We start from the raw sequence: 21958 nt of genomic DNA on the forward strand, positions 1-21958 counted from the left end.
CGCGATGGAAATTTTTCGCAACACTAATTAAAATAGAAAATCCTAATCTAGCAACATGACTAAAGGGGAGCTTTAAATTATGCTTGAAGAGCAAATACTGAAAAGCAAAATTGAGCAAATATGACTCAACATTCGTCCACTGCTAATATCAGCTGGCAACGGAGGTTCTTAGGCCCCCTGGACTTACGTCCGACGCTACATACCACCCACCCCGCCTGTTTAAGGCTCTAGGCCCAGGCAGGGTGCACCCCTTCGCTAAGAGCGCTACCCACCCATCGAACACGTTGCATCCAACGTGTCCGAGTGGTGGACGCTCATAGTATAGGCAAAAGGACTTTAAGACAGCTTAGCGTATGGGATGCAACATACTTAAATGTTCCGTACTCTATGGCTGTGCCTGAAAAGGCCTAGTAATGCATGGTTTTATCTCCCATGAGGTGGTGTTCACGGTCTTATGCCGCGGAATCCTTGTAACTAATTTTATCAAATAAAAACCAAAAGGATTCCCACCGAATACTAGTCAGTGTATAGTCATATTTGCTCTCGCGCCGGAAATTTTTCGCAACACTACTTAAACTTGAAAATTCTAACGGGGTAATATTTACTCTCGCGTTGAAAATTTTTCGCAACACTACTTAAACTTGAAAATCCGAACGGGATAATATTTACTCTCGCGTTGAAAATTTTTCGCAACACTACTTTAACTTGAAAATTCTAACGGGGTAATATTTCACTACACAACGGTATGCGGGTGGATAAATGATTATGTGATAGAGTTCGTGATGCTGAAGTGCGCATGATGAGTGTTTATGGTCGAGAACCGTGAACGTGACAGAATGAATTTCAAGTTCGAAAGGGGAACTTTATACAGTGCTTGAAGAGCAAATACCGACCCCCATGGGGGCCAGCCCATATACTAAACTGATGCCAATTTCACGAGTAAAATCGGAAAAACCTTTCAATTTCAAGAGCGATTTCGTTATCAAAGTAAGTAGTTATAATAATTAATAGTATTCATGCTTATTACTTTGATATTGAAATCCGCTCATCGCGAAATAAATTCTTGTACATATAAAAAAGAAAGTGTATTGTGAAGTCGGAGGGTCATCCGACTTCTCTACATTTTTAAACTCGAAATCTATATATGTAAATATGTACAAGAAAACCCTATCCTGAGCTAAGGCGTAAAATACACAAAAATGCAATTTGCACGATTATCATTGTATAAAATGATACAGTGATATTCGTGGGTCACTATGCTCGCTCAATAAATAAAAATTACAACCAATTCCCGTGTCGCTACGGACCATTCGTCCTACGACATGATGGGAACCGGAGGAACTTTAAAGCATGCGACTCACCGATCGTTGACTTGCACCACTGCACTCGCCACGCATCTTATTGTTAGATTGACCCATAGCTCGTCTGTTGGCTCGTCAAAGAAACGGTATCCCCACTGGCCAAAGCACTCATCTGAAAGCATAAAAATCACGATTCTTGAACGATATATGTTTTATCTCAATTTGTTGTAGTTAATATGCTAATACATAGGATAATTCAAAAATATGCATGCAAAACTATATGGGAATAACTACATCATAAAACACGGTAAAACACATGCAAATACATCCCAAAACACTCGAAGATCAAAACCATAGAACACTAAAATATTTGCAAAATTATAATAAAACACATAGGGTACCAATCCATAACACCTATTAATAAATGCGTATAAATATGCCAAAACACAAAGGGTACTACTCCATAAAACCCACTAATAAATCCGTATAAATATGCCAAAACACATAGGGTAGCACTCCATAAAACCCACTAATAAATCCGTAAATATATGCCAAAGCACATAGAAAACCACATCATAAAACACAATAAAGCACATGCAGGTACATGGGGTACCACACCACACGGCACAATATAATGCACTTGCATAAAAATGTCAGAACACATGGGTGACCACACCATAAAACCCACTAATATATCCGTATAAATATTCCAAAACAGATGGGAAACACTATCGGAAACACCATAGGCACACACAATAACACATGGGGGTAATACACTGTTAAATCCATGCACGAATATCCATGGTATCAACCCGTACCGGTATATGTCTGACAGATCGATCCGTATCATTCGGCGGTCGCGATAAGACTGATTAGCTTTAACCTCTCTCTAGGTCACTGTTGTACCGGCGCGCGGCGCGCGCAATCAAGCATGACGTTCCGCTTCACTGGTTCCGCGGCCGGTTAAATTTAACTATTTCTATCTGATATTTGTTAATACTTGTTTAATTATTATTTTATATTTTACAATTGTTTATTAATCAAATTATTGTTATATCTATTTAAATTGTTTATTTCTTTACATTTCCGCGTGGGTATATTGCAACATTTTGTTTAATTATTCTATTAAAAATTATTTAATTATTATTTTTAATTTTACAATTGTTTATTAATCAAACGAACAAACTGCGCCCTACAGAATGAACGAGAAACTAAATTTCTGGTCTGTTTTACCTTGTTGACGTCTTTCGCGAGTGAACAATCAACGAAATCGTAGTTTTTAAATTACTTCTACCTGGAGACTTGTACATCATTCCTTGGGTGCTCGTTTTATTCTATCCGAGCCAAAGAATATCAGTCTGGTCCCTATTTGGACATACGATTCACAGAAATGTTTATATTACGAATAAATCAATGCAGGTGAGTCCGATCCGCCATTTTCTTGATCGTTGACAGACAGCAATTTCAATATTTTATAAGTTTTTGATGATTTGGATAATATAAGGACCAGACAAATATTCTTTAGAACCTCCTGAACACGTCCCTCAAATTTTTTTACATTCTGTTTAGAAATGACGACGTAATTTGAAAACTCGCGTCTAGGGATTTCTAGGGACTGTCGGTAAAGTTTTCCACGCTCGCAAATTTTTCAATGTTTATAACCATGATATGTCTAGACCTAGATAGGTTCTAGTAAAATTTGTAGAGGTCTCTCTATAGCAATTCCTTTCTTGGGTTTTCCTCACTATATTTCATTGAGTTTATTGCGTTGTTCTTTACTCGATCCAGGTGATTCGTATTCTTTGTGAACTAGTTGTTTGAAAGAAAGAAATATGTTCGCAATTCAAAGGACAGTTACTAAAGCTCCACGATTATTGAAATTATCTCAAAATCAATGCAGAACACTCCTGTGCACACCTCCCCGAGTTCGAGTACCATTTGCCGTAAGTAATATTTTCATAGAATATTAGTTACATAATAAGAGAGTTCTATAAATTATGATGTATTATGGTATTGTAAAATAAGAAAATTTATTTTAATGATATCTTGTTAATTCGTACTCCACTCACAGTAATTTGTTTGTTTCAGGAAAAAATGGTGATGGGCGCTATTCTGTGGTTGGGAATAATGTCATATCCTCTTTATATTGCATGCAATATCAACAACTACAATGCACGTAAAAGAGAATAAAATGTGTTTGCAGAGATCTATAAACTCTTAGACCTATAAACAAATATTGTAGAATGTAAATTTAAAATTTGAAAATATATTAAATAATATTACATTATAAACTCTCTTAAATGTCACATTCTTTATTATAAATGTTTGAGTATTAAGCATTTTGAACGATAAGAAAATCTGCAACATTAGGTACAAATATTGATCAATGTATACCTACATAATTTAGTAGCATTTAAAAATGTATCGAGTCTCTATACACATATATTTGCAAACATTTTGCAAATGTTTATTAATTCTTTTATTTGCACCGTTAAATTACTAGAATTATAAAAATTACAAAACGCTTGTCTTAGATTTATCTACAATATTAATACAACTAAGTTACGTACTGCCTGTACTCAACAAAATTTAAAAAGAGTTTCCAAGAACAACTACAATTTATAGCATATCGTTTAGAATCACAAACGTAATATCGTTTCAATTGGAATGTTTAAATGTATTTTCGTTTATTTGCTTTATCGTTTTCTTACTTTTTTCTTTTTGCAGTTCCTTCTGAGTTTGTTAAAAATTTCACAGTATCACGAGTACTTTGTATTATTGTTCAACGAACTTGTTTTCGAAACAAGTACGGAACTAGGACGGACCTTGTTTCACGAGAAGCGTTCTCACGATTGACTCAAGATTCGTTAATATTATAAAGTGCTGAAAAAATAATAGTCATGGCATTAAGTTTCCGAGTTCTTAGTCAATTAAGTCTGGGATTCCCTCGTGAGTGTTCATCGAATGTAATGCAGAGAATTATCTATACGAATCATGACTATTGCTATTTTAATACTTTGCACTTCTAGATTGATCAATCGTCAAGAATATGCCTTTTATTTTGACGACCGTGTCTTCGTTTCTTGAAACACGTGGCGCAACATTTCTCTTGTACAATTAATGAAACATTGCACATTCGTTTATAGGTTGCACACATCGAGGCTGGTACTATGGTGTCCTTGCATTCTGGAACAAATGTGTTATAGATACCCTCTGCAAATTAAAATTCAAACAAATACTTCGCAGTTAGTATCATGGTTAACGATCTATAATAACAGTTAGTTCCTATATGTATAGGCATCGTAAAGAAGAAGCAAAGGAAACGATAATAGTTCTTAAGTGTGTATTCAAGTTTCTACCGTTCCCTCGAACGACAATTTCCTCTGTTATATGCTATTACCGGATTTGTCGTTCGTGCATTGCCGCCTATGATAACAACGTCTTGTGTCGATTGGTCTCCTCTCAGGGTTGCAATCGTTGGACAGCAATTCCGTTATACGATCGCGACATTCGACTTCCCTCCGTTTAATACCGATCCTTACGAGACAGGTTGCATTGCAGGAACCCCATCTTCCTGTAAGCATGCCCATAAAGATGAATGTTTAATGCACCTGATCTTTACTGCAGCCTCTTTGATGGGAGATCAAAGTAAACATTGGTACGTATACACGTATACCTCATCGTATATACGTAGGACCTCCTTCCTCCATAATTAGCAGAAGAATATAATTACCGGTAATATACAAGAAAGCAAAAGGACTTTATATGAAAGCGATAAGCAACCTACCAGTCACCCATCTACCACCCTGACAGAGTTCAACGCTGACGGGTTTGTTCTCGAGACTACAGTCTCCTTGAACCGAACAGCTAACTTTCCTGCTCCTCTTTCCATTGGTGCAGTGGCTCCATTTTGAAACGATCCACTTCGACTTGGTATTATACATGGAATTGTCCGGGTTCTCGTCGACCACGTTATCAAACTCGAGGATTTCCGGTTCCTCCGTGGTCAACCCGTCGACGATCGTGATACCGTCCTGATCGTTCGAGCTTACATTGTAGAATGAGGCGTCCTTGTTGTCAGCGTACACGATCAAAGGTGGTTCGGTGGAGCTACAAGGTGGTAAGTTGGGGCACGGACTGACTTCTTCGGGTCTCACATCCCTGTTGCAATCTCTGTCGGGCAAGGCTAAGTCGGATCGATTAGGACCCATCCCCGAAGAGACGCACATCACTGAACGTTTTCGAAGCGCACCTTCTCCGCACGTTACCGGGCACATTTGCCACGGACCGATCCACCACCTGATTTTTTTAAAAAGAAGATATTTCAAAAGCTGTCGAAGAGATGAGATCGTATGAAAATGTAAAATTGATGAAAAAGCAGTTTTTGTTGTACAATAAAATCTAGAAATATGTATATAAAATTTGATAGGTTTTTCTTGATTTCGACGAAGGCCAAAGTCAATTGGTGTTCTACCTAGCAGGGCAGGGATTCAGATTGCATTCCCGCAAAATCGATTCCGGCTTCTCGATACCATCGCAAAACTGGTCCTCGACAATTCCGCTCTTCTTTTCGTTGCAGACCGCTTTCGAGGTTTGGGTACCGCCACCGCAAGTGGCCGTGCACAGTGACCAGTCGGAAAATAACCAAGAGTACTCTGGTGCTCGATCGGGTTCTTTCTTCGGTACAGTGTACTCGTACCGCAGCCCGAAATTACGATAGTGCCCTCTGGAAATCAACTGAAGCGATGGCACAATATTATTGAGAATGAGAAGAAAGCAGCTAGAAAGTTGTAACATTTATAAAAGATTCGTTGTTGCAACATTTTATAGGGGGTCAAGCTGAAACTTTACATACGTAGACAGCGATGTCCTCCCGAATAGGTCCAGGGATTCGAACTTTTTCCCTATCGCGATCTCGTTCGTAGAGAGCTGGAGTACCAGCAACTTCATACTCCCCTGCTAAGGTGATCTGCCTGTCCAATTATTAATTATCACGAATCACAGCTCGATCTTTTTACCAAATTTCTCGCAACATCGTTTAACAGTTACCCACCGTTTTCCATTGAGGAAGTACTTGTCAGAGTTCGGTACCCCAATGCCGATGTAATTCTTGCTGTTGCCGATCTCTTCGATTTTGATGTTTCTCGAGCCAGAAGGAACAACTACAACCTCCTTGTAACCGGGACCATCGTTCTTGTCGTATATTCCTCCTGTTGTCTCGCACTGCGTCCCGTCCCCGTGACAAATGCCGCAACGGTCTTCTGTGGCGTCGGAATCGACGGTCCAATCGCAGCCGACTTTCTAAAGTTGTCGAGTATCATTCTGGAATTAATCGAAATTCAAAGGAACAGATGTTCTTTAATTTCAGAGGAAACGGACTAACCCGACAGATTCCAGCGATGCACATGTCTCTGGTACCGACGTTGCAGGGTGTGCCGTCGAGGGCAGCTTCACCCCATGGCACGATCACGCTCTCCTCTGTGTCGGTGCAGTATAATTCGCAAGGTTCCGCTATACCCAACATGTTTACATTGAATCTTCCGTTATAATTGTGTTCTGATCGGATATGGTTCTTGCCTTACTTTGATCAAAATATGGTAACCAAGTGTAGTTTTTCCCTTTGTACTCCTTGCCATCGTAATTGCTACACTGGATCGCTCTGAAGCTGGGCGTGCCCTCGGGGCACGGTTGGGTGTTGCAAATCTTGTACCGTCGTCTCTCGCCAATGCAGAACTTCCCCCCGTGGGCTGGTTCCGGATGGTCGCATTTCCGCTCCACGATGGAGACACCCGCGCCGCAGCTCCTCGAACATTCGCTCCAGGAACCCCATTCACCCCAACCACCATCGATTTGCCGTGGCCTGTCCACGATCGGCACGCACTCTTGATTCTGGCACCACTGCGACATTATTTTTATGACGTACACTTACTTTGAGACAGTCTGTATATCGGACAATTAGGGTCGGATTCTCGACCCAGCAATTTAATGGATTTTTTTTTACAAGTACCATAATTAGTCATGTATAATAACGCTATTTCTGTTTATAGTGGGATACGTATCGTAATAACGCTATGTACCATGTGTTTTCCACAGTGCGTCCCCGGAGCAGCCGGATGAAGCATGGTGGTGCAAGTACCGTCGACGATACACCATAATTTTGAGCAGATCTACGGAAGAAGATTACGGAGCTGTATAATATATCGGTCTGAAATCGCATCGTACTCGAGATTTACTTGTGTTTATCACCTCCTGCAACGGAGAGCAAACGGAAGCCTCCCGGACGCCAAATTGAAGTCTGCACTGGTGCTCCGCGTTGTACATCGCGCCGGGTGGTAAATCAGGATACGCGTAATCGTTGTCTGCCGGCTCGTCTTCCAAACACACGCCCTTTCCTTGGCTGAAAGAAACGATCCTGTTTTTCATCATTCACGCGGCTGCTGATATTCTTTTAATCGAGCTTTAGCAAGTGTTACGAATGAGAAATGGGAAGGGTTTCTTCTTCTACATTGACAATTTAACACGGTAGATTTTTAATAAGAAGGTTCGATTAATATAGTATAATAAATACTCCAAGAAATTTGTAATGTCCCTCCTGGAACATCTAGACCAGGCAACCCCTATGGTGTCCACCTCGAAGGTCGGCGTCATCACGTGCAACGTGTCGCCGTCCCGTTTGCTGCAACCGATTTTCTCCGTGTCGTGGTACATCCCGAAGCTGGAATTTCGAACGGAAGAAAATTCGATGCGAATCACAGTTTGTCAGCTGGAATTGGCACGCGCTCGTTCGCGATACGATTTGCGGGCAAGGCACGCGGCAAACGCGATAACGAGGCCGCATTATCGGCTAATAAAAATAAATTGGCTAATCGAAAGTACACCGAGCCGAATTCTCGGTTCGTTGGTCAACCTCGTATCATGCAAGTAGAATCAATTTTTGTTTCGCAACGTGTTGCAATTACCGCGGTTTAAAAGATTATCCGCGAGAAACGGGTCTCGTTTTATACAGAATATTTCATAACAAATCTTTGCTTTGAGCGAGGCTTGAAATGAGTAGTTTTATCGAGGATAAGCTATTCTATCGTTAAACCGCACGATTTAGAAAAACCGCGATAAATCCCGGAGTAAAAGGATGATTCAGAGGAATAAAAAGGTTCGCCGCATCGAGCAGGATGTTCGGTCATTAAGAAATATGAAATGTATAGCAGGTAATTGCCGGGAGGGAAAAGAAGGGCGGTAAGTACGCTTTTAAGGGACCAATAAAAAAGGGGTAATAAATTTACAAGGATTACTCGGGAGGGTAAAACTCGAGTCTCATGGAGGTAATTTACTTTCTTCTCGCCTAATTCTTTCTCGTGAAATTTTCAGAAAATTTTACACCGAGACATTTTTGTGTACTCGCACGGGATTCTCTTGAAAAATCGCCTAAAACTTCTAACATTCTAGATATTATAACTCGTTCAGACAACATTGTAAAGAAAACAAAAGCTTCTCTTTGAAATAGTTCTAAATGGAACGTTGGTAGAGAGTACTCACTTGTGCCCTAATTCGTGAGTGATCGTGTGCGCCAACGTGATCCCATTGTCTTCATTGACGCTACAACTACGATCCGGTTGGCACATACCGGCTACGTGGGCTACACCGAGTGTGCTGCACGGTGTGTTAGCTCTCGAACAGATATCCTCTCTTGTCACCAAAATCGCCACGTCGTGGTGATTCGGATGCGAATCGTCCGCTGGATTCAACTTTTGCTGCCATTTGCAGAAATTGTACAACGTCCTGTCCGCGTTCACCGTGATGTCCAACCCTTGCTGAAAAGAAACGTTAGCTTGGACCGTTCCTCGGCTTGCCGAATGTAAATGGCCACGCTAGGGTTAAGTGATGAACATGAACATGAAACATGAAACGAGAGAAGAAATCATTAGAACAATGATACGATAAATAACAGAATTTGTCATTAGAATACACCTCGAATGGTAAATGCAACAGCAGGAATCGAAGGTACTAATTTACACGTACTTCTGCCTCATCCTCCTCGACGAGAATAATCCTGACCACGACGACGTTGATGAAATTACCGATGGTAGGATCCAGGTAGAGCGACGACACCATGTTCATGATGGTCAGCAGATACGTCTCCACGTCTCCGTCCTGATGGAAAGCCATCATCGTCGTGTCAGCGACAACCAGAGCCTCCACGTGACGAGGTCGACTGATCGATCTCCTGGAACGCTGCCATCGTTTCGTTTGATGTTGTTTCCTTCGTCCTCGCCCTTGAACCTGAACGAGACCCGGCTGCGTTTGCCATTCGAGCCTCGTTTCCGTTAATCGCCTCGGTTCTGTGGGAACGTTATAAACCTAATTAGTTGTTGCTATTATTATACTAATAAGATATTTTATCATTCAAAGACGGTCGTTCAATTTTCACAGGGAATCCCATCAATTTTCCTTCTTGATTTAGAACTCGAAATTGCTGGTCCCGGTTATCTAGGAATCAGGCTGCAACACGCGTATCTATCCCGAAAAAGACGTATACTTGGTAAGCACGTAAGACGCGAACGAGGCGTTCCCTTAATTTATGCAGATTGCTTGATCGCAGCCGTGCAATTAAGATTTCATTCGAGCCTGCTCGATAGATTGGGTCGGCTTGCCGAAACGGATATTCATTGTAGTTAATTACGGGTTCGCGGCGAATTGGATTATCCAGTGGTGGTTGTTGCGGAGGGCCTGATACCTATCGAACGAAGCGATCTTTCCCTGCATATCGGGTACTCGAGCGATCGTTTAATCCGTCGAAACGCGGTCTCCGTCAGTCGTTGGATAAGGTACAACTTGGAAATCGTGCCAAACACTGGCGTACTTCCGATATTCTTGATTAAATTACCGGAATTAATCTCCTTACTTTGGGACGCACGAGGAGTATCCGATCTTTGGCGATCGTTCAATCCTTGATTTCCGGTTACGTGAATTTATCTACACCCCTATTGTCGCGAGATACGTGACTTTCAAATACTAGGTCGATCGAGAAGTTCCGTTAGTTGGAAAAATTCGAAAAATTCCAGTTACACGAACGGCCTTAATTACTGTCCGCTTCGCTGATTCTCTTTTCCATGAAAAATCTGAAATTTTTCGAATTGTTTTCACTCCAACTCCATGATATTTCTCTGTCTGAGCGTAAATCAATTTTAACAAATACCAAAAGCCACGCCTTATTTCCTCCCATTTTATGCCCCTCGAACATCGACGTTCGAGATATCCTTTCGTTAATTACATCGATGTAAATGACCCTACGTGATACGTGCTCGATACGAAAAATCTTTGCATACAACTGCGACCAGGTAATAATTAATAGCGAAGGAAGGGGTAAAGAGCCGCAGCCATGGTGAGAACCGTCCAACACCTTCTTTTTCTTCGCCACCTTCGCCTTCTCCCTCCTCCTTCTCCCTCCTACTTTTACTCCTTATCCAGTTCCGTTCGCCAGCGGCACGTATTACAAGTATTTATACCGTCTACGCATATAATGTAATTGGACGCATCGAGAGATACGAAACGTGGGCGTTTCAACGACATCTTCGGACTCGTTCTTTTACCCGCGGGGACACCTTTGACCGAGCTTGAAACTCGATAAAAAAAAAAAAAAAAAAAAAAAAAAAAAAGCCGAACAAGATTCAATATTTATGAGACTGTCGTACAGTTCGATAAAATCTCATCGATGATACCTTCTCATTTTCCGACTAATTATCTCGGAATTAATATGAAAAGTTACGCGAATTACATTAGTGTAATTTAATTCGAATTTTTGATCAGTCCTAAGTAGATGAAGAAAAAAGAAGGGTCAGACGGATAGGGCGCGGTTAATAGTCACCTTTTGTCGTGCCTCTTGGAAGAACGTCGACAGGGGGAGATGCGAAAGAATCGTAAAGGTACGAAGAAAAAGGGGCGAAGGTAGAGAAGAAACGTCGGCACGGGATGGTAGGTAAAAGAAATGAAAAGAAGCAAGAAGGGAAAGAGAACGGTGTCGGTGGATTCTCACCGCGAGTGCCACAGTTTCTCTCGAGTTTTCTCTTCTTTTTACGTCGGCGTCTGGTACGGCCTGCGGCGCCGATTTCGAGCTGCGGCTGCTCGACAGACCTACGGAACACGAGATGCGGCCTACCGGCCAACGAGTTCCGGTGCAGACCGTCCAAAGAACGACCCTCGGCGCCGGCGTCTTCCTCCAGCCTTTCCTCGACTCTCACTCCTTCTTCTTCCGGGGACACTGCGACTGGTTCCAACCAGAACTCGCCGTGCTCTCCGCGCAGCATACCCGCCTGAAACACGAAACCCTCCTATCGTGTTACTCGTACTCTTTGTCTCGACTTTGCTCTAACCAGCTGCTACTGCACCGATTCGTGCATTTCCTCAGCTTAATTTTCGTTTCTCTACAAATAATTATCAACTTATTTGCGCGTGACCCCATTGTGAAATTTTCTACTTCATCGTTTTTTAATTATCACCTTGAATTAAGCTCCCCGCCCCATTGGCAATCAACGTGTTAACTTTAATGATCCAGGCTCGAAACTTAACGAACGGCACTTCATTCGTCATCACCTTGCATTTTAATTACGACGTAATCGAGTATACAATTTCGCGAACAATTTAAATAAACAACCTGATTTCCTTACAAGATCCGATCGGCTTTAATTTAATGCGTACGTAATAAAGAATTTGCTCGACGACGAGCGAGCTTGAAAAATGACCCGGTAGAAAATGGTAACAACAACAGTGCCGTCCGAAATATATTCCAATCGCGTCGATCGACACGCTCGAGAGGACGATAAAGGGGTGAAACCGATCAAAACGTGCGATAACGAAAGAATGAGAGAAAAAGGACGGGTGTAAAATGAGAGTTACAATGGAAATCAGACGATGGGTGTTCCGTTGATCGATTGCTACTTGACAACGAATGGTGAACGCTATCGAAGATCGCGAGTGATTAATGACGCGGCATAGCTATAAACGCGGTAATCTGTACCGGCATCGAAACCGATTTGCATTGTACCGTTTCTTGCCTCGAACGCGTTACGTACTAGACCCACCATTGTGTTTCTTCAAACGGACGTCATTCCATCTTGGGTCAACCGTTGGACAATATTGTGACAAATGCGGTCTGTTGATTAATTACAAATGAACAGATCTTAATCATAGATAGAAATTCAGAAAAATAACTTATTTTGCGAAGAATACAATTTGATATTGCGTTCGATCGATAAAGGAGTCGATCTTGAAGAATAAAAGAAGACTACCTGATCGAAAACGAAAGAAAAATCGGGGAGATCGTTAACCGAGCCGACGACAATGTCCACGGCGTGGTTGAAGCCACCACGGCAACAAATCACTCCTTATATAGCCGATCGGGAGTTTCTGCGCGCGTGAGATGAAAAGAAACGGCGCGGCGGAGAAATAAAAAACAAGAGAAAAGGTAGCCTCGAAAGGTAGAGCAGAGAAGAAAAAGATGAGGACCGAGGAAGAAGGGCGAGGTGAAGGGAAAATAAGGATGGAAGCCGTGAGGCCCCATGCGGCGTTGAATCACGCTCCAACCTTTTTCACTTTGAGGTCCTTCGATGCTGCCCTTCTTCCAGCTTATCCTTACCTTTGTGAAGCTGGCGCCGTGATTTTTCACGGTCGGCTCTCGGAGAATAGTCGAAACGACTCGTTCGACTTGTATTTCAGGCCCTTCGTCTCCCTTATTATCCTTTCTTTCTCTCTGACCAGCCTAGCCGGCCTCTCTGTATCCATTATCCTTCGCTATTCCCGATTCCAAGGAACTTTAGATTCCCTTCTCGCCGTTTAATCGCGATCTTTGAATCGATAGAATTGTCAATCGTTTAAAAATCTTCATTAAACGTTGAATTTATTTGCAAACTCGATACTTTTGAATACTGGTCCGATCTACATAAATTGGCTCGTCGCATAAATCGATCATGCTCGCGGGAATTTACGAGCCTAACCGGTTAACTGCTAAAGCATTATATTTACTGTAATTTTATCCGTTCAAGATTCAACGTTTCTCTTCCAATTGCCCGATCGAACTAATCCGGATTTATCACGGCAAAGGTGGAGAGCCGCGTGCTGTCTTATCGGGTTGAATTGATTGCTTCGTTTCAACGTCTCCTTTCTGGATCTTCTTTCTTTTATAAGAAGCTGATTGGCTCCCATTGTTATATTTCTGCGGCCAATTGAATCTCACGGTTGAAAAGTTCGCGAACGTTAGTCTATCGAGGCAAAATTAGAATTCCTTCGGGTTATCTCCTTCAGGCTGATAAATGTTCTTGCGATTTAACTCATTCGCGACCGGGTTCTCAACTAATAACACAGTACCTCGTAACAAATATCCTCAAATAAATAAAGCGGTACGTTTCGAAGATGAGAGATACGCATTTTAAATAGTTCTTGCAAATTACAGATAATTGCAATTCGCTCTGTAACAATTTATTAATACGCGATCCAGATGACGCACCCAATGCGTCGTACATTTTATTTTACTTGCGATTGGATGCATTCGATTCCCGAAGGAAAGTTCGCCGAAGCACGCATGCACCGGACACCAAATAACGAACGACCGGTAGATCGCAGGATCGATAATGTCTTCATTCGTTTCCATTCACCGATTAGATTAACACCTTTCCCACGACGAAATTACTTAATTTGAGCAGAATCGTTATTTAACGCGCTACACAGAGTGATCTACGACGGTTTTAGATCGTCCTTAGTGTCTCTGCATGCGGCCACCACTCGTTGAAACGTTCTATCAGCTGGAACGAGCATGTCAGTCCGATGCGATTCGATGACATATCAATGGTGGGGTATCAATTTAAAGCTTGAAATCACGTCTTATCAACCGCCATCGTAACGACCCACTGTCCGAAAGGTTAAACACCCTGTAGATGTCCAGGTCTGACCGTCCATTCCTAGGATCCGACTAATTCTCGTGCATCGACCTATAATTTACGGCCGGCTATGCGTTACGCTCCACACCTTCCTCTCTGCTCGTTTCGCGGCGAAACCTCTTCGTATCTGTCACACCTTCCTCTAATTGCAACGGACACGCGAGAACCGAGGCTTCCGTTTCGTGGAACTCGGGCATTATCGCGAAAGTCGCTTCTGCCGATAGTATTTAATTAATCGTGAAACTTTCAGATTTTCATTTTGAATAAACTTCCTTGATAAAGTACCGTCGTGTCGCATATAGGCAGGAAAATTTGATTTCACGTGGCTGCTTCTATTAATCTAAGTTCGAGCGTGTGTTCCCGAAAATACATTACGTGTTCCCGAGGGAGCGACAGACGTAGTTACCTCAACAGGTCCGTGAGACCGACGTCAAGGGACAACTTCAATCACCGTTCTACACGTGTAAAAGCGATAACAAGGTTTCTCTGTCGAAAGTTCTCGGAAAAAGGGAACTTGCGGAAGAAATAAAGTTGTCGACGCGTCAACTTTTGTTACAACCTGTTTGAAATAATTTGTTTCCGACCTATCGGACAAAGTTTAATGAAAATCAAGAAATGCGTTTTCTGATCGTGCCTCTGGCAGATCGCTGGAGCTACAGGGTGGTCGATTCGAACAAAAAGCAATGGCGGTTTGCTTAGAGAAGGTAAAAAGGCGTTTAGAATGAAATCCAACGTACATGGGCGTCGACTCGAGATAACATTGCGACCGCCCATCGATACACCTCGTTGGTCGAACAATAATAATTTATATACGCTATGCAGCGGCTAAGGTGGCCTTAACGATTGCAACGTATTACCGTGCGAGAATGATGACTGTTCGACGACCATTAACTAACCACAATCGAGCTGCACCGCGACCGATCACTGGTTCCGCGCATTATGCTAATCCCACCTATCGCGACTGTCTCTCCGTTCTCCATTCTACTTATTAGCTTTACGTCGTTAACTTCTTTTCTACGTCGATTTTATTAGAATCAACCGTAGCTGTATTAAAGCTGGCACCGTAGAGAGAAATTATTTTGGGCTGTCATTGTTAGAACGCTGAAGAAACCTTTATCCGAGATAAATGTTTGGAATTATTTATTAGAATTCTATTGTTATCTCGCGTGCATGCACGCGATTTACGTTCCGTGAACGAATCAACAATCGAGATCGAAGAGAGAAAAATTCGCTATTATCGCCGTTCCTCTGATTTTCTTACGACGTTCATCGATCGCCGCGGCTACATGCCGGCGACGATTTGTCACCGTTATACGAACTGTTACTAACGAATGTCAAAGCTAATTGAATTTGATTACTCGACGTGCAGTAAAGTATCGCGTTGCTGCGAGGCAACAATAGCCGCGATTTGTCACCGTTGCTATTCTTCATTTCGCTTCTTTGTTTCGCATCCGATTTTACATAATTGCGCGAGGCCACGGTGATATACAGAGTGTCTCAAGAACGACGCGTACGAAACGGGTAACGAACGAACAGGAAGCTGGACCAGTTGGAGAAATGATAACACACGAACAAATCGCATTTGGTATACATTGGTAGACGGATTAATAAAGATGTTAATGAGAATCTGTCTTAAGAACGCTAGATACTTTAGCATGTCTCCGATAGACACCTGGTAGAGGAGGTTTAATGAAATATGCAACGATCAAAGTGATTTTAGATTGTCGCGGGACGATGTATCGGTGCCAGTACCGGGATTATGCCCTTCTGCCATGGTAGGATTCATTAACGAGACGATAAATTATTTGAAATGTCAATTGCGAGATATCGTTCGCGCCACGACTCGTCGACTAATCGTTGAAAGGATCGTGAATGACGTCACACGGTTACGAACGATCGGCTCTGTTCCTCTTACCCGAAGACAAGACGCATTAACTCGCAAGCTTGGGTGTGTACACTTGTCACGAAGCAAGCGGTAATACAACGCCAGAGCACCGAAGGGGTTACGTTCGTGACCCCATGTTGAAAAACCTTCCTGCAACGTTAATTGGCCGGTTTCTTGAGATTTTAATTATACCCGAAGTCATTTCGTGTTCGTGATCGTTAGCCGTTATTGATCGACCGCGCTTCAACGACCGAGATCATTTTCCTCTTACGAATTTTAATTAAGTTGTATACACGTTTCTTACCGAGGAAAATAAAATATAATTAAAGGCCTTTCGAATTTTTTGCCCACTGAACATTTTTTCTTTTTTTTTTCAAACACTCTGTATAAACACTCTTTATTAGAAAACCTTCAATATTGATGAAACCGAACCGCAACGAGGAAACCTCTTTTTTCGTTTTTCAAAGGAACCTTCTTCGTGTATGTTCATTAGAGATTAGTTTTAATGGCCACGGGTTCAATATCGATCATCCTTAATCGTCGCTGTTGCGCCGTCGTTTTTAATGTCACCGTGATTGATCGACGATGTAATTAATTACGGTAATGACTCCGTAACTGAGGACAGTTTTCACCAGTCTTGTCGTTACCATCGAAAAATATCTCCCATCCTCGTTATACCTCCCTTTAACCTGTTTGCTTACCTGGTTCAATATCCTTTAAATAAAATTGCGAATCGAATTTTTGTTTCATCAAAGCAGGTTCGTCGTTTACCAAATTTGTTGGCCAATATTTTTGAAATATCCTGTAGATCGAAAGCGATCGCTAGCTCGTCACCGAACTCGTCGAACATCGATCTTATTTACTCGAACAATGTTTGCAATAACGTTGACAGAAAACTCGACGACTTACCGGTAGACAAACGACTTCGTTTGAAATCCATATAACGTATGGATGTTTCTTTACCTTTACCCTGTAACAGGTATAAATCCTTCGAGCTGTTCTTTCGCTACACGCGTTTCCTGTCAGCTACACAACCAATACAACAACGAGATCACGAGCGGTGAATAACGATCCCGCTTATATTCCATCAGCCGATACCGATCGTCGTCCATTCAGTAACAGAAGAACAGTAAACGTAACGTAACGCGTTGATCACGCGAGTTCGAGGAATCCGTTTCAAGGCGGATGAAGCAACATTAACGAGATCAAGGAATGCTCTCTCCTCCCGTGTTACTTACACGCGCGAGCATCGACTCGAGATCACCTGTGGTTTCCGTGTTAACGAGGCAAACGTTGAATGCCGTCGCGACTACCGTTGATCGGCATCGCGAATTTAATCCTTTCGCTCCGAAGATTGCTAACCACCGTATACATATCGTATCGTCGGAGATACTAAATTGAAAGTTTAAATTTGAATATAAATAATCCAATTTTAATGTATTCATTATCACAGAGGGGGGAAAATAATTTATACCTAATAACTCGGACAACGAGGCTACTACCTCCAACTTGGCTAGCCTCTGTAGACGCTCTAACAAAGGAAGTTGATGTTCCTTCTACTGGCGGAACTCGGTGATTTCTCGACAAAAGGCATGCAAGCTCGTATTCCTTGGGGTGGCTTCGAACGAAGAATAGGTTCTGCATAAAGGGTCGAGCAAATACAGAGAAGGAGGTAAGACAAGGGATGGAAGAAGAAGAGGAAGCAAGGATCTCGATGATGATAAATACTTCCCGCGGTGGAACGTGATTTATACCGTCATTAGAATAGTTACCACGGACCTACAGTGTGGGTGGTGCATAATCATCGCTACCACGTACACCTACACTACCGTTCGAAAGTATTTGCTCATCGATACTCCTTAATATTTATGAGATACGCGTACCTTCCGAACCGACAAGTACAACTCCTGAAGTTTTCAATGTTTTTTCAAGGAACTAAGCGATCGTTTAAAAGGCTAACCGCCGAAAGCAACACGGACCACCCATCGGCCCGTTTAGATCCGGCAAAATAGATACGTATTAATTGAACGCGAGGGGCTGCTCTCCTTTGATTACCTATTACCGATAATTATATGTTAACGGTGTAGTTGCGGCTGTACGCGGCCAGATCCGGCTGGCACGTACTCGGGAACCTGTTCCTCAACAGCGGGGAACATTGAATCAAATTGCACGCGCGTGCATGCGTGTACGCGAACTCTGTATTCACGCCTTCTAACCTTTCGCTACTGGCCGCATACACTCGTAAATACAGTAAATATTTCATTAACTCATTTCAACTCGCTCGGCTCGTTCTCCTTTCGGAACGCTAAATTTCAACAACTTCCCTTTATTGGATTAATTTGTCGTTTCATAATGGAGAGAATAAAACATGCGTTATGATATAACGAAAAGTTTTAAAGGAGTAAGGGGTTAAAAAGTTGCTTCCTAGAGCCAAGGCGAATTCGGTAGTCTTTGGTATAAAAAGAAACGATAGAATTAGCATTTCTCCAAAGTAACCGGGAAAAAATAAATTCAAGTCTGATGCTGATACTTTCAGCTGGATTCAATTTCTGCACCGGTTCCTTGGGAAATCAGAGATTCAGCTTTGGCCAGAAGCTTCGCAAGCTTTTTCTTCTGAAACTCTAGCGACGAGTTATACGCGTTATTTGTTGAAGAAGATGTGTCACGCGAAAAGATATACATGCCCAACGACTATGCCCGTCGTGACCGAGCATATCGTAGCTCGCGATCGTTCCTGGAAATTTAATAGAGACACGTCCGCCACACCGTATCCTTGATCCTTCGACAACGATACCGCCACTGCTCGCGAGGACTTCGTGCAATTCTAGATAAAGGAGCCACACCTTTTCAAGCCATGACGACACCTGCCACCTATATCCTCCAAGTAACCAGATCGATTATTTAGAAAATTTTATTGTTACCTTCGTCAGCAAATTAAGAAATTAATTACGGTAATCGCGTTAACTAGGTAAGGGTAAGTTTTTCTGAAGAAATTCACGATTGTTTTATTGGCTGTTTTGTACGTTAAGCTAAGCTTCCATCACTCGGTTGGCCTCAATATCATCGAACGATCCAATAAACGTAATACCGAGCTTCGAAACGTTCCCCAAGCCACTCGAGGTAACAAAGGGATCACGGTACAGCATCTTGCCGGGTGCAGCAGCAAAAGGGTGGATCAGGGTGTCAAATTCAATTCTAACTCACGTTAAGCGGTCGGAATCGAGGTCGTACCACCGAATTAACCCCACCAGATAATGCCATTACCGTGGAAGCCTGAAATTACTGAACATTACGTATCGGCGGCAATTACACTCGTCGCATATGTGGATACGTGTGTGTAGAGTAGTTGCTCTCTCTCTTTCTCTCTCTCTCTGCGACCCCACAACGATTACTTCATTTACATGCCGCGTAAATACGCGAGGATCTGCGACGTGGCTAGCCTAGATTCTGCTCGATTACGAAGATTGCGTACCCTATCGATTCGTTCGAAAATTACTCCCTAGAAAGGCGAGGGTGCGAATCGATGAATAGATTCGACGCTATTCATCATCCGTACGAAGGTGTATTACGGACGGGAAATCTGCGTAAGAAATCTCTGTCGAAAGGAAAGATAAAGAGTTTCAAAATGAAACGTAAGAAATCACCCTGTGTGCCCTACATCTGTAATCAACCTCCCTGCTGCGCAATAAACAACGCAATCTCTTACATATTTAATCCTTGCAGTTCCATGCTTTTGTTCACCTATTTTCCGCTGGTTTTACAGCGTAATAAAACGGGATATCGTAGTAAGAAGTACGTAAGAACGTAAGGAACGTGGGCATTTGTGGCTTCAAGGAGAAATTAACAACAAAGTGGACGGCTTACTGTTGTACAAGGATCTATGCAAATTCTTTAGTTTCCTGCACCTGCCACGTTCGATGGATTGTAATTCACGGTGTGCCTTGGAACTAGTTTCTCACTGCGTATAAAAACGCGCGTACCAGAGGATATTACCATCCTTTTAATCGAAACCGAGTATTTTGAGAACGAAGTTTATAGCTCGATAACAGGATCTGCTCCGTTGGCTCTATCCAGGCAACGACTGTACGCCAATTAATTTTGTAGCTGCGATTTTTTCTTGTTTTCTTTTTTTTTTTCTCGAAGTAAATGCCCGTTAAACACGATGCAGAGAATCGCCTGTGTGGGCCAGGATCGTTATTTTCTTAATACCCTACAGCCGGTAGCGCGTAGATAAACGCAACGAAGATAGGCGTGCGCGTTTACAGGTGGACGCAGGCTAGGTGTGCCGTCATAAATCTGTCAAGCTATGGCAAATTAAATCATTATCTGGAAGCTGCGAGCAAATTGCGCCGATGCATGCTCCCTTCCCTTTTCCATATCCTCAATTCCCCTTCACATCCTTCTTCCTTCTTCACCTTCGTTCATTGTTCTCGTCGTACTTTGTTCGCCACCACTTTCCTTGCTGCTAATCGATTTTCATATGGAAAATTTTTCTAACCGAAACGGAGAACAGAATAGATATTTCGGGCTCCCTTTTGTTTTAAGTTCGCTTATCACCTAGCTGACAACTAACTAGCGCAAGTTTCTAGCCGCGATACCGCAGCCGTCGGGACCGGAAGTCGACGATGCACGTTAATATTCGTAAAATTCTCCCTTTTGGTTTCGCCAGCCGAAGGAAATTTTGTTCCGCGGCTCGCGTTCCACTTGGAAATGTAATTTCGCCGAATCCACCGGGTCCATTACCGGTTTTAAGTGTAAATATTATACAACTGCTACCAGTCGGGGCTGTTTTTCCACGAGGAAACGGAAACGTGACCGCAGAGAAGTCGTTGAAACGGGTTGTTCATACGTGGCACGCTTTCAACTTCGTTCGTGGTTGTTAATGGTAGTACTCAACGTCTTTTCCAACCTCTCGACGCTTTGTTATATAAGATACAAGGTGATACGTTGACCTTTTCCACTTAAAATTTTGCGACCAATTTGTATCACTTGCAAGCTTTCGCTTCAAGACGAAAATTTAATTTCCACCATCGCGTTGTTAATTCACAGCGAATTATTGTTAACATTCAACAGTTGACTTCAATACTCTTCAACAATGCAACTCTATCGTTCGTTTTCGTCGCGAGATCGAAGCTAAAGCAAGGTTTTGCAGCGAATATGGAAATTCAAGTAGAACATCCATACGATATGTCAGACGTATCCCAGCGTCTGCCACAACCTGCTCTTATTCTACTTAGAAATTCGATAAAACTGTTTCTAAGCATTTTCTTATCTCGTTAAAGTTAAGAATAAGGTGAAAAAGGTATTTGATACTTACCAGACCATCGCAGGCGGACAAAGCAACTTGGGAATTCGTGTGTCCCTGAATGAAGCCCCGATAATGGCACTTGCTCGACCGATTTTTTGGCCGACTTCGCACATGTATCCCTCTTTTTCGCCTTTCAACGACCATACCAGGCCCGATAAAGTTTTCCACGCCGGTCAGCTCGATGTGGTACTCGTTACCACCGACCGACAAACGATAGTGGACCACTGGTCCATCCTCGTGATGGTGGTGGGTCACGTTGTGCGAGATAAGTTCACCCAGGTGGGTCACTTTTCGAGGTATCACGATCTCGTGATCGTGGACATGTTTCTCAAGGGTGTATATACCTGAAAACGAAAATAATATTTACGTTAGCGTGACTTTTAGAAATACCAAAGGTTAAAACAGTGGATCCTTTTACTTCTGATAGGGCACTCGTTCGAGCGAGAATTTACAATTTATTGCTTAAAATATCACTTTTAATGTCATCGAACTCGAACGTAACAAGGCTTGGGCTCCGGGCTCCGGGCTCGGGCTATCC

The 21958-nt window shown here is 42.5% G+C and overlaps 1 protein-coding gene and 1 long non-coding RNA gene across 5 annotated transcripts in view; one reads left to right on the plus strand and one right to left on the minus strand.

The window, feature by feature from the left end:
* Positions 1-3102: 3102 nt before the first annotated feature.
* LOC117611951 (uncharacterized) lies at positions 3103-3592 on the plus strand. The gene is made up of 2 exons (XR_013062854.1): positions 3103-3244; positions 3390-3592. It is a non-coding gene; the product is annotated as an uncharacterized LOC117611951 (long non-coding RNA).
* A 42-nt stretch (positions 3593-3634) lies between these two features.
* LOC117611944 (A disintegrin and metalloproteinase with thrombospondin motifs 7) overlaps positions 3635-21958 on the minus strand; it is a 43528-nt gene continuing 25204 nt past the window's right edge. For 3 of the 4 annotated variants that reach the window (XM_076690414.1, XM_034340465.2, XM_076690415.1), the window contains 15 exons: positions 21430-21764; positions 11332-11608; positions 9318-9637; positions 8835-9166; positions 7870-8016; positions 7548-7698; positions 7379-7468; positions 6884-7199; positions 6685-6812; positions 6355-6602; positions 6157-6274; positions 5776-6038; positions 5089-5600; positions 4702-4875; positions 3635-4487 (listed from right to left, as the gene is read on the minus strand). In XM_076690414.1, the coding sequence (XP_076546529.1) occupies positions 4336-4487; positions 4702-4875; positions 5089-5600; positions 5776-6038; positions 6157-6274; positions 6355-6602; positions 6685-6812; positions 6884-7199; positions 7379-7468; positions 7548-7698; positions 7870-8016; positions 8835-9166; positions 9318-9637; positions 11332-11608; positions 21430-21764 (3563 nt within the window). In that variant the 3' untranslated portion in view covers positions 3635-4335. The remainder of the gene's footprint in view (positions 4488-4701; positions 4876-5088; positions 5601-5775; positions 6039-6156; positions 6275-6354; positions 6603-6684; positions 6813-6883; positions 7200-7378; positions 7469-7547; positions 7699-7869; positions 8017-8834; positions 9167-9317; positions 9638-11331; positions 11609-21429; positions 21765-21958) is intronic. The other variant, XM_034340467.2, reaches the window with a different exon arrangement.

The sequence above is a fragment of the Osmia lignaria genome, chromosome 10 (assembly GCF_051020975.1).
Source record: "Osmia lignaria lignaria isolate PbOS001 chromosome 10, iyOsmLign1, whole genome shotgun sequence".
Lineage (NCBI taxonomy): Eukaryota > Metazoa > Arthropoda > Insecta > Hymenoptera > Megachilidae > Osmia > Osmia lignaria.